The sequence below is a fragment of the Zootoca vivipara genome, chromosome 5 (assembly GCF_965207765.1).
Source record: "Zootoca vivipara chromosome 5, rZooViv2.hap1.1, whole genome shotgun sequence".
NCBI lineage: Eukaryota > Metazoa > Chordata > Lepidosauria > Squamata > Lacertidae > Zootoca > Zootoca vivipara.
In genome coordinates this window covers 896,236-915,580 of record NC_142588.1, presented here as the reverse complement: position 1 = coordinate 915,580, position 19,345 = coordinate 896,236, and the positions used below count along the sequence as shown (strand labels likewise).

The following is a 19,345-nucleotide window of genomic DNA, read 5'->3' as shown; positions in this document are numbered from 1 at the left end:
AAGGCACGGAAGGGGAGGGGCCACAAAGTGGGCGGGGAAAGTGCAGTCAGAGGCGCCGGGCTGATGGGCAGAGGCGGAGCACAGCCCGACAGAGCGCACCGTGGCGCGACCTCCCTCCAGCTGGGAGATTGAGAGAGAGAGAGAAAGAGAGATCTGGAACCGCGCAGACGCCCCTCTCTCCTTGCGACCCTGTTCTCAGCAACTGCTGACCCCTGCACGGTTTTGCATGCGGGCAGATGACGGAGCCAATCGAAAAGACCCTGGCCAAAGGCGGGCACCTTTGTCACAGAGAGGAAAGCTGGGGAGGCGCCGGCAATAGTGCAGCCGCCGCTGCGCCAGGAAAGGGGGCAGCAAGGCAGGAGTTCGCCAGGGCAGGAAGCCCCCCCTGCCGCGCTCCCTGGTTCCCCGCCGTGCATGGCTTTGCCCGAGGGCGTGACGGGGAGCTGGAGGGAGAGCGCGGCGCGACGGGCGGGAACGGCGAACTCGCGCTCCGCTGGGCTGTGCCCCTCCCTAGAAGCAGGGCTGGTGGGCGGAGACAGAGCCCAGCCCAGCCCAGCGGAGCGCGAGTTTGGCGTTCCCGCCCGCCGCGCTCTCTGGTTCCCCGCCGCGCTTGGCCTTGCCTGAGGGCATGACGGGGAGCTGGAGGGAGAGCGCGGCGCGACGGGCGGGAACGGCGAACTCGCGCTCCGCTGGGCTGTGCCCCTCCCTAGAAGCAGGGCTGGTGGGCGGAGACAGAGCCCAGCCCAGCCCAGCGGAGCGCGAGTTCGGCGTTCCCGCCCACTGCGCCGCGCTCCCTGGTTCCCCGCCGTGCTTGGCCTTGCCTGAGGGCGCGCCGGGGAGCTGGAGGGAGGGTGCGGCGCGGCGCGGCGGGAATGGCGAACTCGCGCTCCGCCGGGCTGTGCCCCTCCCTAGAAGCAGGGCTGGTGGGCGGAGGCGGAGCCCAGCCCGACGGAGCGCGGGTTCGGCGTTAACGACTGCTGCTTACTGCAATTGGTCCGGGGGGGGGGGGGAAGCAAGGCACAAAAGAAAGCTAGATCATGCATAATGAGATAAGAACCCGATATCTCTGTTCATCCCAGGTGGCTCCGTGGTTTTAAGCTTGGTAATGAGTCCCAATTCAGCAGTTTCTCTTTCTTGTCTGTTTCTGAATTTTTTCTGTAATAAAACAGCTGCTTTGAGATCTTGTATAGAATGTCCTGGGAGATTGAAGTGTTCTCCTACTGGTTTCTCTGTCTTCTGGTTCCTGATGTCAGATTTATGTCCATTTATCCTTTGGCGTAGGATTTGGCCTGTTTGTCCAATATAGAGAGCTGAAGGGCACTGTTGGCATTTGATGGCATACACAATGTTAGACGATGAGCAATTAAATAGTCCTGAGATGGTATGTTGGATGTTGTTGGGGCAGTCGTTAACAGCCATCAACAGGTTCACCTCTCCTATCAGCCCATCACCCATTCCCACCCCCCACCCCCCACCCTCTGAATATAAATAAGGGTCTGGTTGATTCTGTTTCAGTGTATCTGACGAAGTGTGCATGCACACGAAAGCTCATACCAAAATAAAAACTTAGTTGGTCTTTAAGGTGCTACTGAAGGAATTTTTTTATAATATTGTTAATGCATAGGCTGCTGTACAGCAGGAGTAAAAACAAAAGTTCCACTAAGGTTGTAATTCTTTTTTTCTTTCCCCCCTTTCAACTCTACAATTCAATTCAATTCTACAATTCAATTCATTTTTTTTTTGCAAATAATTTCCCATCATATAATGCATTTTTGGATGGTGATATGCAAAATTTGGAGATAATCCGAAGTTTCAATGTGTGCTGGGTTCAGGGAGATAGAAAGGATGTTTGGGGTTCAATTTTTGTTATTAAGGGAGGAACAAGAGAACAAAGTAAGCTTCCCCCTCCCCCTTCATTTTCAGAGTACTAGATGTCAAATTTTATATTTTGGTTTATACATTTAATTTCATTATATGTCATGGTGAGGAATGGAAATAGTTTGAATCTGAAGGAGCCAGTCCAACATCTTTTAGAGCAGGCATCCCCAAACTGCGGCCCTCCAGATGTTCTGGCCTACAACTCCCATGATCCCCAGTTAACAGGACCAGTGGTTGGGGAAGATGGGAATTGTAGTCCAAAACACCTGGAGAGCCGAAGTTTGGGGATGCCTGTTTTAGAGCCTGCAAGGAGCAAACTGCTTGGACTTGCTCTGGTGTGAAGAAAGAGAAAGGGACAGAGAGGGAAGTTCTGTGAAAATTAAAAATCTGGAAAAGAAAAGCCGGGAAAGATAAGGCTGGGAAGTACTAATATAAAAGAATGGAATGGAAAAAGAAGAAGCTCAAATGGAGCAGAGAAATGGGGAGAAGGTTGTAGCTCAGTTGTAAAGCATCTGCTCTATAGGCAGAAAGTTCCCAGAAAGTTGAGTCCCCAGAATCTTCAGGTACAGCTTGGAAAACTCCTGTCTGAAACCCTGAAGAGCTGCTGCCAGTCAGGGTAAACAACACTGAATTAGCAGGACTCAATGGTCTGAACCTGCATAAGGAAGCTTCCTATATAGTGTTAACATAGCCCAGTTGCCCAAGACCGGGCAGCCTTATTTGCATAGTATGCAAATCAAGATGATGTCTTTGCTGCATCGCCCAGCTGATGTGTGCCTTCTTCTTGGCAGCTAGCACCACTGATTGGCCAGGAATCAAAGGAAACACATTTTTACCTGTTCAATTGTAGCCTGAAATGCCTAGATTCGTTCCCAACACTATGAGATAACTGGGACCATGAAGTGGTCTGCACCAACAATTGGGAATTATCTGAACCCACTACTGTAGACCACAGTGCAGATAGAATATATTAGGTCAGACCATAGCCTCCTCTAACTGGGATCATTGCCAACAGCATGATGATGATGATGATAAATATTGATTATATTTATACTTCGCCAATCTGGCTGGGCTCCCCCAGCCACTCTGGGTGGCTTACAGCATATATCAAAACATACTAAATCATCAAACCTTAAAAACTTCCTTAAACAGGGCTGCCTTCAGGAGTCTTCTAAAAGTCAGAGAAGTTGTTTATTTCCTTGACATCTGAAGGGAGGGTGTTCCACAGGGAGGGTGCCACTACTGAGAAGGCCCTCTGCCTGGCTTCCTGTAACTTTGCTTTTCGCAGTGAGGAAACCAGCAGAAGACCCTCAGAGGAGGACCTGCGTGAACGATGGGGGTGGAGATGCTCCTTTAGGCCGAGGATATACTTCTGTTCCACCTTGCTGTTCCTGAATGTGCTCCTTAAAGATTCCCTGTCAAATTTATACATATAGCAGCTGAGCATGTTCAGTAGCATTTAAGTGTGCAAACCTTACATGTGTAAAAGTTAAATAAAAAAAATTCTTCAGTAGCACCTTAAAGACCAACTAAGTTTTTATTTTGGTATGAGCTTTCGTGTGCATGCACACTTCTTCAGATACACATGAAACAGAAGAGTCAGACTCTTATGTATATACAGAGGGTGGGGGTGGGTGGGAATGGGTGATGGGCTGATGGGAGTGGTAAACCTGTAGATGGCTGTTAACGACTGCTGATGACTGCAATTGGTCCTGCGGGGGGAAAGCAAGGGCTGAGGCGCTAAGGAAAGCTTGATCATGCATAATGAGGTAAGAATCCAATGTCTTTGTTCATCCCAGGTGGCTCCATGGTTTTAAGCTTGGTAATGAGTTCCAATTCAGCAACTTCTCTTTCCAGTCTGTTCCTGAAATTTTTCTGTAATAAAACAGCTGCTTTGAGATCTTGTATAGAATGTCCTGGGAGATTGACGTGTTCTCCTACTGGTTTCTCTGTCTTGTGGTTCCTGATGTCAGATTTATGTCCATTTATCTTTTGGCGTAGGGTTTGGCCTGTTAGCTCTCTATATTGGACAAACAGGCCACTCCCATCAGCCCATCATCCATTCCCACCCACCCCCACCCTCTGTATATACATAAGGGTCTGACTCTTCTGTTTCAAGTGTATCTGAAGAAGTGTGCACACGAAAGCTCATACCAAAATAAAAACTTAGTTGGTCTTTAAGGTGCTACTGAAGGAATTTTTTTATTTTGCTTCGACTCAGACCAACACGGCTACCTACCTGTAAAAGTTGTCGCAGAATTGTGCCTTGGGGTCTCATCATGCATTACACTTTGAAGAAAGCATTTTTTTTGAAAAATTGATAGTTAAACGAATGCACACATGCAAATCGCTACTGCCACTTAACTCTGAAATATCATTTTGTTAAGCAGGTAATTCTCAAACGGATTGATGAAAACAAAACGATGACAAGTTGTGGTCTACAATCCTTAAATACGCTGATGATTGTTTTCTCCTTGCTCTTGCCAACAGGTAAGCCTTGTATTTTATTTGGCTTGGGTTTCTTTTTAAATTCTAGAAGAATGCTTCCATTTAGTATTCTGCAGCAGAAACACCTTAAAGAACGAGTCCAAGAGTTTTGCAGAGATAAGGATATCTGCTAAATATTGGGTAGTGTTCAGTGGTATTCAACTCAGAGTAGGCCCACTTAAGTTAATGAATACAACTTACTTACATTCATTAATTTCAGTGGTTTATTATTATCAGTAGGATTTTGTTAAATACAGCCTGCTTGCTTATTTCACTTGGTCATGAATGCAAATGGAAAAGCGTTATTAAGTTTAGTCTCATCCAGATAAGCACCAGATGTGCTGGGGAATCTAATTTGTGTCCAGATGTGTATTGGCACAGAATATACCCGCAGAGCTTCCTTCCTCGATCTAAAATGGAGTTCTGTTTTGTTTTGCATGCATTTTATGTTTACTGTTTTGACATAGCCCAAAACTGAGCAGTCAAGTGGTCTGTGAAACTTTATGCAATTCTACTAATGAACTATTTATAGCATTTCCAACATAGAAACCTAGGTAAGTCAGCCAGTTAATTTCATCACATGCCTATCTCTTCTTCCTAAAGTTCTTCCCTTTGCCATTTGACATCATAGTTCTATATAACCTGATGGCACTTAAAGCAAATATGGCCTCTTATCCTGTTGGCTGTGGTGTCATATGCAGAGTACAGTCCATGAGTGGACATGGGAAGAATGAAGATGAAAGGTGGAACTTTTTTTCCAACCCCATCATTCCATGGGAAGTTGTAGCAGTGGTTCTGATGAAATCTGGAGCAGGTTGAGATTGACAGGGGTCAAACCCAGGTCTGCTAATATTTCTTTCTGGAAGAGTTTAAAAATACATCTTTATAATGAGGACTTCTGATGTTAAATCCATAGCTGCCAAGTTATCCCTTTTTTTAAGGGATTTTCCCTTATGCTGAATAGGCTTCCTCGCGAGAAAAGGGAAAACTTGGCAGCTATGGTTAAATCTGTTATGTATTAAGTTAACTGCAGTACTCCTTCTGGCCACCGTGGCTGCAGTTCTTACCCTGCCCACTGTGGCTGCAGTTCTCACTCAGGTCCACAACATGCAAATGAAGGATTGAGAGTGCTGTTCACGGATTGGGTAGCTAGGGGAAGTTTATTACTGTCGCAAGTTACTGAGTACTATATAAGCCAGTTGGCTAAGCTACTGTTCAGTCTGGACTCAGAGCTAGAATAAAGAGCTGGTTATTTTGAGAGCTGTGTCTTCATCCTTCTTGCCCACTATTCTACAAAATCCAACTTCTCAGAATATCTGAGCTGCAAATTAAGCAAGTAACTAATTAATTTGGACCCAACTGGCAACAGGCACCTACTGCACAAGCATGTAACCCTACCCTCTCCTGTACCAGTAGCACAACAAACAAAGCCATCTCTGGAGCTCAGAAACTTTGGCCCACTTCTAATGCCCTATCTTCCAGGGCTGCTGAGACTGTTCAGAGCAGTTACAGCCATTCTCAGTGAAATACGGTAGTAGGACAACATAGACCTGCAGCTCCACAGCTGGGGTGGTGACTACTCCACCATCTACAACAGCAGTGCTGACCATTGTGTAGCCGTGTTCTCTCCCATCCACTTAATATTAATCCAGATATCTGTAGAATCACAGCAGTAGAAAACGATTGTTCTTTTGATGGAGATATAAAAGACTGGAATTACTTGTCCAAAAATGTTCTACTTCTGACTTTCCAAAAGAAGACTAACTGCCAGATGAAATCTGCCTGAGCTAAAGGGGGGGGGGAGATGCCATTGGATGTTCTTTTTTTTTATTTTACAAATCTTATATGAGGCCTGGAAAATGGTGATACTTTGCATCTGTCATTTTTCTAATAGTTTAGAATCTGTTTTATAGGAATCTAATGATGCCATCTTATATGAGCACAGCAAAGACTGTATTTGGCCCCTGTTAGCCATTAGTCTTTACTTTTGCAATCAAATCTGCATTTTCCTCCCCTCGTGTCCTCTTTGTAGCAGTGTAAAATTGTGCATCATGTTGCCCCAAGGTTTTTACTAATTTAGGATGCAGTCCTAACACCTGGCCATAGCCAGTGCAGCATCTACAACCCCAGTGCTCACACCAAATAGGGCACAAACTGGGGCAGTAGGGAGAGGAGAAAGGCCCTTTCATTGCATCAACTCCCAGGCTGGGATAGTGGGGATACCCAGATTGGACCTGTTGCTGTTAGGTGATGGCATCAGAGGCATCCCCATCCCTCTTCCTCCCTTCAGATGCCTTGTTTTGGGGTTTTTTTGCCGGCTACTGCAAGGGGGTGTGCAGTTTCACCCACAGTTTGGGTAGGCACATTGGGGGACTCCTCACTGTCAGAGCTTCCCTGTTGATGGCATACACCTTCCCTGCCGGTGGAAGCTGCTGTAGCCAAGCATGACTGGAAAGAAGGGCAGGTTGCCTCCATCCAAATCCCCTCCAGCATGTCAGGTTGGGGGCTGAATTGCTTTGTGAGTTTTTAAAACACTGCTAGCAGTATCCCAGGTGGCACTGTGGGTTAAACCACTGAGCGCTAGGACTTGCTGATCAGAAGGTTGGCGGTTCGAATCCCTGTAACGGGGTGAGCTCCCGTTGCTTGGTCCCAGCTCCTGCCAACCTAGCAGTTCGAAAGCACGTCAAAATGCAAGTAGATAAATAGGAACCGCTACAGCGGGAAGGTAAATGGCATTTCCATGTGCTGCTCTGGTTTGCCAGAAGCGGCTTTGTCATGCTGGCCACATGACCTGGAAGCTATACGCCGGCTCCCTCGGCCAATAATGCGAGATGAGTGCGCAACCCCAGAGTCGGTCACGACTGGACCTAATGGTCAGGGGTCCCTTTACCTTTAGCAGTATCCTGTTCATATTTCATATATATATATATTCTTGTTGCATGCAGTAGTCATATTTCCTGTTTCTTTCTTTCTTTGTTTTATTTTTAATTGTTACCACATGTAAAGCTATTTAGAACTTACTATGAGCCATATTTCAAACTAGAGTACAAAAAGTGCTGGAGTTTAATAGCAAAATATGTATAGAATCAGCTACTCTGAAAAGTTCATTCCTGTTTCCATGGCTGGGCTTTGCCATACCATGCGGAGAGGTGCAGAGTCTGGTCCTTTCCAATTTTTCATTTTCTGAATATGTTGCAGAGAAACCCTCCTGATTGCATGGTGTGCATCTTTTGCCAGGATCATTTGACTTTTGTACCCAAGGTCAAAAACTACATTGTGAATCAGCAGTTAATTTCCATCTATAAATAGTTAGGTCTTGTGAGGTCCAAACATCTTTGATGTATATCTGAAATGAGGTGACCAGGTGGAAAAAAGGACAGGTCCCCAGGACCTTCAATAGTGGAGCTTTATCTTACACAAGTAACCTGCTTCATCCTAAAAAAATCGGCCTTTTTGTTAAATGGAAAGTGGTGGAGAAATGCACTGGGACGTGTGGGGTGACCATTGTTTGACACAACATCATACAACTTCCCCACAAACATGGTGCAAAGAAACCAGGATAAATGTTCCATAAACAGGTCTTTAAAAGGAATTTCTAACTGTGGGGACTAATCCTTGGGCTCCAAGTAAATTGAGGATTGTTTTGATCTCTGAACACTGACGTACATTTTGCTTTTTACGTAAGACCATTAGCCATACACAATGGGGGCTATCCAACATAAACGTATAGAAATCAATGGACTGGAGTTATTTAAGGGTATGATTCCACCAGAGTTAACCACTTTGTCCCATGGATTTCAAAGGGAAAATAAAGTATATGGCTATATCTCACACATGAAAAATCAAATTTCAAAGAGTTTAACCTTTGTTTGGATTATATCTTAACTACAGAAGTTCAGCTTTCAAATTATTCATTCCCTAACATTTAACTAACTTGCGACTTTGTAACAAGCATAAATCAACTTCTGCTGAATTGGTGTTTTCAATAGCTTTTATATTGCAGAATCTATTGGTTTTTCTTTTGCAATTTGAGTTAGAAAGAAAATTGCTTTTTGCCTTACAGCTCTGTCCACACATTTTCGAGTCTGTGAGCCATACACAGACTACAAAGGCCGCTCCCATTTTGGATTCCACTGTCCACGTCTTTCTGACAATAAATCGTACATCTTTTGCTGTCACCATAACAACACCGTGTTTAAATACTGCTGTAATGAGACGGAGTTTCAGACTGTTATGCAGATGAACCTAACAGGGAATGCAGATGGATATATGCACAAGTAAGTAAATAAGCTTCCCCCCCCCCAAATGTATCCTGGTGAAATTGTACTGCATCTACAGAAAACAGAAATGTGTTTCCATAACTTAAAAAAAAAGTTGGCAAAGATGAGAAGAACACTGGAGAGGGAAATGGCCTTTCTGCACAGCACAAATGTTTCGCAGGACTAGTTGTTATTTTAAATTTGTGCATGCTTTGCATATTAATTATTTGCAATCGCATGCACTTAAACAGCAAGGTGCATTTGATTGTGTGTCTGTGGAGTGTAATCTGCCCCCAGAATCCTTTTTTATATTTTAATCTTAACTCTGTGGCCTGTTTTATTGCCTCAATCCCATAACTCTCTTTATTTTTGAAAAAATGCCTTTCTAAGAATACTTTTTGAAGAAGTATCAAAATCAAAAGGAAATATTAGACAAATTTTGAAAGCAAGTTTGCAATTGAGCCAGAACTCCCCAGGACTTACTTAGCCCCAAATCTTCTTTTTAGTGCCAAGGCCAAGATGAAGTAGTAATAGTGGCCTGGACTGGAAATCGCACTTTGCATACGAGAGCTGGCTCCCTCTGTCTCCCCTCTCCTTCTCCAGCACAGCAATGATGAGGAGCTTGGAAGTGTCTGCTTCTATTTTTAACTAACCACAGATTGTCATTTCATCCAAGCTGTTTTGCCCCCTCCCCTTTCTTCCTCTGGCACAGCTGCAAGAAAAAAAGATTGGGAGAATCCACTTCCATTTTCAACTTGGCTTCTTTGAACAAGCTATAGTTAAATTAAAGCATTTGTCCCAGTTCAGGCAAAATGATGATCTGTGTGGTTGGTTTAAAGTGGAAGTGAATGCTTTTGCTGGAGGGGGAAAAGGGAAAGAGGTGCCGAGACCAAAGTCTTGTTCACATAACACTAAACAGGGACTTCATGTTGTATTCAAACTTAGGTCCTGGTGCCACTGAGCATGTACAGATTGTTCTCCCCTTACCACTAAATAACTGGAAGTAGCCCAAATGCTCTCCATTTCACCTCACTTGAAAAGCAGGACCAGCATTAGAATTGGACCAGGAGCTGTCTGGCAAAACCAGTTGAAAAATCCTCTTAACTGGCAAGTGATAAGATGCCTGAAGGCTGTATGGATCAGCTGAAGGCTTCGATCTGCTTGACCTCTTGTGTTTGTGTGATCATGGTATTTCAAGTGCAGTGAGACACAAGGCTTACTTTGACGACAAGAGGTTCTCTGTTCAAATCCCAGAAAAGCATGTGTCACTGAAGGAAACATGGTGTGCCTTTAAAACGAAAAACGGAAAACGAGGCACAGCTCAGGTTTTCTTGGGTAACAAGACTGGGAAAGGCCGCTGCTACTCAGAGTTGTTGGTGTTGCCAGTGTTTTTTAGTCGAAAAAGAGGTGGGGGTTCTCACCATGAAGCTTTTGTTGAAAATCGCCCTTTCAGCCTCAGCTGCATCTCCAGTTTACAATACCAGCAGTGGGCTACACTACAGGGTTATATTTAAGCCATTAGGGTTGTCTTTAAGCCTGGGACCCAGGTGGCGCTGTGGGTTAAACCACTGAGCCTAGGGCTTGCTGATCAGAAGGTCGGCGGTTCGAATCCCTGTGACGGGGTGAGCTCCCGTTGCTTGGTCCCAGCTCCTGCCAACCTAGCAGTTCGAAAGCATCTCAAAATGCAAGTAGATAAATAGGAACCGCTACAGCGGGAAGGTAAACGGCGTTTCCATGTGCTGCTCTGGTTCGCCAGAAGCGGCTTTGTCATGCTGGCCACATGACCTGGAAGCTATACGCCGGCTCCCTCGGCCAATAATGCGAGATGAGCGCGCAACCCCAGAATCGGTCACGACTGGACCTAATGGTCAGGGGTCCCTTTACCTTTACCTTTTATTTAGCTATTGCTCCCTAATTTGCAGCACAGGTGTGATAACTGTACTATGTATTGCATTAAGAAGACAATTTTTAATGCTTAGAAACTTGTTGCTTTTTTATTTATTAAAAAAATACATTTTACATGAATGTATTATTTCCGGGGAGGGGAGGTCAGTGTGTAGATACACTGCTTCCCACTTACAACTATGCTGAAATCCTGAATTCCTCTCTGTTGTTGTTTTCCTAATGGCAGCTGCCTCTTGGCTCCCCAGGAAACGGGAGTGGGAGGGGGGAATGGCATCAAAAGCCCCATCTCTAGATGATGATCACTCTGCTTTTAAAATATAATGTCTATGTCTCTGTTGATGGGAACTTTCCTTGCCTGCCTGCCTGCCTGCCTGCCTAGAGAATTGCGACAGTCACCAAGGGTTTTGCTATGGGATGACTTTGCCCCTTTCCCTCCCCATTTTTTTTAACAAAACTTTGCTTACATGGGACTTGAGTGCACTGCAAAGGGCAGCGCTGGTGAGATCTCAGTCACTCCCATCTTAATTTGAGAGAGGGAAAGAGGGGACCCTTTGTTTAATGGTTGAGGTTACCTTTGGACAGGGAGCAGGGATCTAGATCCGGTGGCCTGGGTCACATCCTTGTCTACCCCACCCCCTAGATGCCAAATTTGACAGGTGGGAAAGGTGGCCCATCTGTCAATCACCTGACAACACAATGTTTCATGCATGCAGTTTGAAATCTAGCCCTGTTGACCAGCCTGTTGGCTGTGCTTGCAGTCTTTACCTGCTCCACACCTGGAATCCATAGCTGCCAAGTACCCTGTTTTCCCTGGGAAACCCCCGTTTTTACTTACCTTTTCCCGGTGGCCCCCCGTTTCACTTCGTCTCCCGTTTTTCTCCGTTATTTTCTCCTGCCGGCGGCCATTTTTTCTTATTTGCCCTTCCATGTGCACAAAAAAATGGCCGCTGCCGGCTTCAAAAGTCGCATCTACGCATGACCGGAAGTGCGTAGACGCGACTTCCGGTGTCGGCGGCGGCCATTTTTGGTGCCCATAGATGGGCGTGGCGACACCGGAAGTTGCGCCGACGCACTTCCGGTCATGCATAGAAGCTACTTTTGAAGCCGGCGGCGGCCATTTTTGGTGCCCATAGAAGGGCAAAGCAACACCGGAAGTTACGTTGATGCAACTTCCGGTGTCACACGGCTGCTGGTCCCGGATTCTGCAGTCCGGGACTTGGAAGGTAAGCTGGAATCACATAGGACATCAGGTGTGGGGAAGGTGGGTGTGGCTTGGCCATAATTAAGTCCACAGGCCAGAGATTCCCTAAATCTTCTAGTATGTAGGATGTACTTTGCAGTACAAAAAAAAATCTTTATGGCGCCAATGTGCACAAGTTTCCCTTGGCAGAACAATGGATGTGGGATGGCTTCTCTGGAACGTCTTGTTCTTTAAGCATTCAACCTCTGTCTTGTTGTGACCGAGAGAATGTGAAGTGCAGAAGCAGAGGTAGCCAACATGTCGTTCAAAACATCTAGACTAGAGGGAGCCAACTCCCATAATCATGGGCAAATGGGAGCTGGAGCCCACAACATCCAGCCCAGAATAAGTAAGGAGGTAGTATGAGAATACTTGGCTAGTTTAGATGTATTCAAGTCTCCAGGGCCAGATGAACTACATCCAAGAGTATTAAAAGAACTGGCAGAGGTGATTTCCGAACCACTGGCAGTAATCTTTGAGAATTGCTGGAGAACAGGCGAAGTCCCAGCAGACTGGAGGAGGGCAAATGTTGTCCTTATTTTCAGAAAGGGGGAAAGAGAGGACCCAAACAATTACCGCCCAGTCAGCCTGACATCAATACCAGGAAAGATTCTAGAGCAGATCATTAAGCAAACGGTCTGTGAGCACCTGGAAAGGAACGCTGTGATCACTAAAAGTCAGCATGGGTTTCCCGAAAAATAAGTCATGTCAGACTGTATTCTGCTCTGGTCAGACCTCACCTGGGGTACTGTGTCCAGTTCTGGGCGCCACAGTTCAAGAATGATACTGACAAGCTGGAACATGTCCAGAAGAGGGCATCCAAAATGGTCAAAGGCCTGGAAACAATGCCTTATGAAGAACGGCTTAGGGAGCTGGGTATGTTTAGCCTGGAGAAGAGAAGGTTAAGGGGTGATGTAATAGCCATGTTCAAATATATAAAAGGATGTCATGTAGAAGAGGGTGAAAGGTTGTTTTCTGCTGCTCCAGAGAAGCGGACACGGAGCAATGGATTCAAGCTACAAGAAAGAAGATTCCACCTGAACATTAGGAAGATCTTCCTGACAGTAAGAGCTGTTCGGCAGTGGAATTTGCTGCCAATGAGTGTGGTGGAGTCTCCTTCTTTGGAGGTCTTTAAGTGGAGGCTTGACGGCCATCTGTCAGGAATGCTTTGATGGTGTTTCCTGCTTGGCAGGGGGTTGGACTGGATGGCCCTTGTGGTCTCTTCCAACTCTATGATTCTATGATCTGTAGGGCATCGCATAGGACAGGCATCCCCAAACTGCGGCCCTCCAGATGTTTTGGCCTACAACTCCCATGATCCCTAGCTAACAGGACCAGTGGTCAGGGAAGATGGGAATTGTAATCCAAAACATCTGGAGGGCCGAAGTTTGGGGATGCCTGGCATAGGATGTCTTTGTGTATTGTATATGCTAGGGCTGAGCTGAAATGAGGCTGTGTGTGTGTTAATTTTTACATTGCATATTTGCATATTTTTGTTAGAAAGTACTTTTATGCAGAGGGAGGGCAGGGACAATTTGGTTTCAAGGTATTGTCTTGTGGCTAACTCTGATTGGCTGCATGCTGCCATGACATCATCCAACTGGCTTCATGACTCCTCATTGTTTGGATCACACAGTCAGTGGACCCATCTTTTAATTCATTTTTTAAATGCACCAAATCTGCAAGTGGGGGGGGATAGGAAAGCAGGAGCAAAATGGTGTGAAAATGCAAAGTTTTTGGAGAGAGTTTCGAAGAACATTTTATCAGCTGCACAAAAAAGTTTTGGCTCTGCAAAGGCTGCTGTGTCTTAATCCAATAATACATTCCAACTTCTTTTTAATTATTGCAGACATGATGTGCATTATCACTGCTAGCTTATTTTCCAAGTGTAATTAACTTCATTCTAAACTGAACTGAAGGAAGAGGTCCCTTTGCTGTTAGATCAAACTGTCTGTGCTTCATTAAGCATAATTTATACCTCAGGTGTCCCAGCTAAACATCCACAGTAATTGCTATGCCGTAGGCAACTAGGCTTGCCCTTCTCGTCATGCAAGAGGAGAAGGGTTTAAAGCAGGCAGTGTAGCTAGTGGTAATTTTAGACCCTGGACTTAACAGTCTTGGAGAGGCTTTGGGTGGGAAGATCCCTGAAATATACTCGGAGTCGAGAGTGAATTTCATGCTCTTTATTCAGCTCATATTCATCAAGGAGAAGAAGAGAAGACGAATGGCTCTTTTCCCAAAACCATCTGCTTATATACATTATTTACACAATGGGCCTTGCGTGATTGGCTACTTCAGGGCTACACCTGTGGGCCAATTATATTGTGGATTGACTTCTGCCTGCAGCCTGATTGGCTGCTCCTACAGGCCAATCAGGTAGCAGATTCACTTCTGCCAGCCGCCTGATTGGCTGCTCCAGCAGGCCAATCAGGTTGCGGATTCACTTCCACCTGGAGTTGGATTGGGTAGCTCCCGCTGATTCTGAATCCTATTGTTCTAGGATTCAGCTCAGTACATAACACCCCTCCCCTCTAAGTTCCAGTCCTGCCCGGGAAGTTGCATTCGTAGTCCCCAAGGTCTGCTGGCCGCCTCCATGTGCGTTGTGGCCTGGGGTGTACCTTGGTCAGGGGTTCTGGTTCTGGCTCGTGTTCCGAGGCTGCTGGCTGTGCCGGGGCTGTCTGGTCTGGCGCCACTGAACCACTAGGTTGTGACTCTGGTTCCGGTGTCCTTCCAGCCTCGGGGCGCCCCTCTGTGCCTACTGCTTCTGCTTCCCCTGCCCACCCCTCTCGCTCTACAGGCCTCACTGCCCTGCTGTCCCCTTGGGACCCCTCTGTCCCGCTCTCCTCCCGGGTTCCTCCTGGGAATCGTCGCCGTAGCTGGTCGCAGTGGCGGCGCCAACATTGCCCCCCTTCCGTTAGTACCTCGTACGACACGGGACCGGTCACCTTGGTGACTGTGGCGGGTACCCATGCTGGGCCTGCCCCAAAATTCTTTGCATACACTGGGTCCTGGGCCACAAATGTCCGGGGGTTCCTGCCTTTCCCCACCACTACCTCATCCTGAGCTCTGTCGGGGTGAAGTCGGTCCAGTCTAGTTGCAAGGCGCCGGCCCATGAGTAGTTCAGCTGGGCTCCGGCCCGTCGTTGTGCTTGGGGTGCTGTGCTGTGCTAGAAGAAATGCGGCAAGGCGGTATTCCCAGTCCCCTTGTGTTATGCGGCGGAGGCTGTCCTTGGTGGTCCGCACCATGCGCTCCGCTTGGCCATTGGTGGCAGGGTGGAATGGTGCTGAGCGGATGTGGCGGATGGCGTTCTGCGCTGTGAAGGTCTGGAACTCCTCTGACGTGAATGCGGTTCCATTGTCCGAGACGAGGGTGTCAGGGAGCCCGTGGGTTGCAAACAGCTTACGTAGTACCCGGATGGCTGCCGCCGTAGAAGTGGACGGTACCAGTGCGACCTCCAGCCATTTGGTGTAGGAATCCACCACTATGAAGAATGTTTTTCCCTGGAAGGGGCCAGCGAAGTCCACGTGCAAGCGTGACCATGGATGTCGGGCGGACTCCCAGGGCTGGACTGGGGCCCTTGGGGGATCCGGGCGGGATTCTTGGCAGGTCTGGCAGTGTTGGACCCAGGCCTCTATCTCTCTGTCAATCCCCGGCCACCACACATAACTCCTGGCAAGGGCCTTCATCCTCACTACCCCTGGGTGTGTCTCGTGTAGGGCTGTGAGGACCCTTTTGCGGAGGGGCTGGGGAACAACAACCCTGCTTCCCCATAACAGGCACCCCTTGTGGGCCGACAGTTCATATTTGCGGTTTGTGTAGCCAGCGAATTCTGGCCCGGGGCTGCTGCTGGGCCATCCTCGCCACACCCAGTCCAGGACCCGGGAGATGACCCTATCTTTTGTGGAATGGTGCGCAACTTCTTGTGCCTGAATGGGTCGGTCGGGAAGCAGCTCCAGGGTCATAACCTCTTGCGCAGGCGCTGGGTCGGGGCCTGTTTCTGGTAGTGGTAGCCTGCTGAGTGCGTCTGCGTGGCCCATCGCCTTCCCAGGGCGGTGGATTAGTGCATACTGGTAGCCGGCAAGGAAAATTGACCACCTGAGGACACGTGGAGACAACACTTGGGGGGTCTGCTTCTCGGGGGCAAACAGGCCAAGCAACGGCTTGTGGTCAGTCACTATGGTAAAGGGCCGCCCGTACAAGAAATCATGGAATTTTTTTACGCCCTTCACGATTGCCAGACCCTCCTTGTCAATCTGTGAGTAGTTTCGTTCGGCTGCAGCAAGCGTCTGGGAGAAGTATGCCACCGGCACCTCTCTTCCATCCGGGAGTTGGTGTCCCAGGACAGCGCCGATGCCATAGGGAGAGGCGTCGCATGCCAGCACCACTGGCAGCCTCTCGTCGAAGTGTGCCAAGACCGAGTTCGAGACGAGCAAGTCCTTGACTGCCTGGAATGCGGCCCTTTGTCGCTGGCCCCACACCCAAGGGGCCCTTTTATCTAGGAGTCTGTGTAGGGGCTCCGCTACCGCTGCCTTATGGGGAAGGAAGGCATGGTAAAAGTTCAATAGTCCCAAGAATGACTGAAGTTCGGGCTTGCTCTTGGGCGCTGGGGCCTCACAAATGGCCCGTACCTTGTCACCGGTTGGATGGACCCCTTCTGCGTCCACCTTAAATCCCAGAAAGTCCACCTGCGGCACTCCCAGTAAACACTTTTCCCGCTTCACCTTGAGGCCCGCCGTCTGGAAACGGTGCAGGACGGAGCGGAGGCGGTCCTCAAATTCCTCTGGTGTGGGCCCGGCGATCAGTACATCATCGAAGAAGGGGGTGACGCCAGGAATCCCTTTAAGGAGAGAGTCCATTAGATTCTGGAATATGCCTGGTGCCACGCTAACGCCAAATTGCAGCCGCTTTACTCTGAATGCCCCTCTGTGCGTCACAATCGTCTGAGCCTCTGCTGTGCCTTCGTCCACAGGCAACTGTTGATATGCTTGGGCCAAGTCCAGTTTGCCAAAGATTTTTGACCCAGCCAGGGTGGCGAGGACATGGCTGACCACTGGCACTGGGTATGCATGGGCCGTGAGAGCCTTGTTTATGGTGCATTTGTAGTCTGCACAGATGCGGACCGAACCGTTAGGCTTGACGGGTGTGACAATTGGAGTTTCCCAGGGGGCGTTGGGCACCGGCTCCAGCACTCCTTGCTCCACGAGCCGGTCCAATTCCTCGTCTATGCGGGGTTTCAGGGCGAACGGGACCCGGCGGGCCTTGTGCCTGATGGGTCGTACAGCGGGGTCTAGCTGTAGGGCAATGGGGGGTCCTGTATATCGTCCCAATGCCCCATCGAAAACCCCTGGAAACTCTTTGCATATGGCGTCCACGTCCACTTGTAAGCTAGTGCGGTTCACCCCGGTAACGGCTAGCCCCAGAGGTCCAAACCATGCCAGTCCCAGTAAGCTAACGTAGGGGCCCTTAACTACCAGCAAGTCCAATTGTTGCTTTCGCCCTCGATATTGCACCCTGAAGGTCCCCACCCCCATTGTAGGGACCTTACGTTTCTGGAAGTCCCGGAGGGTGAATGGGGCCGGCCTTAGTTTGGGACCCCCATTAGGGCACAGTTCCCTTAATGTTCGGGCCGAGATTATGGATAGAGTTGAACCCGTGTCCAGCTCCATGCGGCATGGGGCTCCCTCTATCTGTACCTCTATATAAATTTTCTCTGTGCTGGGATGGGGCAACTGGAATACCTGGTAGTCCGTGATCTCCGTCGAGTTGCCTTGGTGCATGGTGCCGTGTGACCTGGGGCTCCTGGGTCGGTCATCTGATGCTTGTCGACGGGTGAGTCGAGCCCGACACACCCGGGCGATGTGTCCCAATTTTCTGCACTGCCTGCACTCTGCGTTGCGGAAACGACAGGTCCTCCTCTCGTGGTTCTCCCCGCAGCTTGCACAGTTCCCTCCTTCTCGTCGAGGCTGCTGTGGTGTGTGTGCTGCTTGAGTGCGCCGCTGTACTCGGTGTACTTCCTCCCTGTCAGATTCGGATTCGTCGGTGAGGTCTTCGTGGTAGACCCTCGGTTGGGATGGCGGGGCCGGTCGTGCCTCTTGCGTTGACCTCTCGGCGGCTTCGGTTGCCAGGGCTTCCTCCAGAGCAATCTGGAACGTGAGGTCTTTTTTGGCGTAGAGGCGTCGTTGCAACATCTCGTCCCTCAGGCCACCGACGAGGCGGTCACGAAGCATGTTCTCCAACTCTGAGAAGTTGCATAACCGGGCGGCTTGGCGGAGGGAGGTCACAAACCCAGTTATGGTTTCCCCCGGGGCTTGCCGCTTTGCGTAGAAGGCATTTCGGCAAGCTACCACCGAGGGCTGTGGTGAAAAGTGCTCCTTCAGCCGTTCCATTATTGTTTTGTAAGAGACGGTAGCGACATCTCTAGGTGCAAGGAGAGCCCGGGCGATTTCAAACGTCTCCTCTCCACAGACGCTGAAGAATGTCGCCCTCTTCATGGCATCGTTGGTGACTTCTTTCGCTTGCAGGAGGAAGTTGAAACGGGCGGCGTACCCTTCCCAGTCTCCTGATGCTGGTTTGAATGGCAAGAAGCTGCTGTCGGTTGCCATTCTGGGTTCCTTGGGTCCTGGAGCTGAAGCCTGGATGCACGGTGCGATGCAGCGGTGCAGCAGGTGGCGGTGCTGCGGTGCAGTGCGTGGTGGCGGTCAGCTCATCAGGATCCCACCTTCGTCGCCAGTGAAATATACTCGGAGTCGAGAGTGAATTTCATGCTCTTTATTCAGCTCATATTCATCAAGGAGAAGAAGAGAAGACGAATGGCTCTTTTCCCAAAACCATCTGCTTATATACATTATTTACACAATGGGCCTTGCGTGATTGGCTACTTCAGGGCTACACCTGTGGGCCAATTATATTGTGGATTGACTTCTGCCTGCAGCCTGATTGGCTGCTCCTACAGGCCAATCAGGTAGCAGATTCACTTCTGCCAGCCGCCTGATTGGCTGCTCCAGCAGGCCAATCAGGTTGCGGATTCACTTCCACCTGGAGTTGGATTGGGTAGCTCCCGCTGATTCTGAATCCTATTGTTCTAGGATTCAGCTCAGTACATAACAATCCCATTTCTATCTTCCACTGTCATTCCATGCGCTGCAACTGCTTCAACATCCCTGATAGGTTAGAGCTAAGAACAAAGAGCTAAGAACCCAGGTGGCGCTGTGGTTAAACCACTGAGCCTAGGGCTTGCTGATCAGAAGGTCGGCGGTTCGAATCCCTGTGACGGGGTGAGCTCCCGTTGCTCGGTCCCAGCTCCTGCCAACCTAGCAGTTCGAAAGCACATCAAAATGCAAGTAGATAAATAGGAACCAGTATAGCGGGAAGGTAAACAGCGTTTCCATGTGCTGCTCTGGTTTGCCAGAAGCGGCTTTGTCATGCTGGCCACATGGCCTGGAAGCTGTATGCCGGCTCCCTCGGCCAATAACAAGAGATGAGTGCTGCAACCCCAGAGTTGTTCACGACTGGACCCAATGGTCAGGGGTCCCTTGACCTTTACCTTTAACATCATTACTGCAATGTAGGGGTCCCT

General features: G+C 48.7%; 1 protein-coding gene across 7 annotated transcripts in view; it reads left to right on the top strand.

The window, feature by feature from the left end:
• The window catches only part of SHISAL1 (shisa like 1), a 100,299-nt gene that overhangs the window by 41,523 nt on the left and 39,431 nt on the right, over positions 1-19,345 (top strand). For 4 of the 7 annotated variants that reach the window (XM_035137630.3, XM_035137632.3, XM_088669925.1 and 1 more), the window contains 2 exons: positions 4,269-4,368; positions 8,429-8,642. In XM_035137630.3, the coding sequence (XP_034993521.2) occupies positions 4,269-4,368; positions 8,429-8,642 (314 nt within the window). Of the gene's footprint in view, positions 1-4,265; positions 4,369-8,428; positions 8,643-19,345 lie in introns of all 7 variants that reach the window. The other 3 variants (XM_035137631.3, XM_035137626.3, XM_088669926.1) reach the window with 1 other exon arrangement.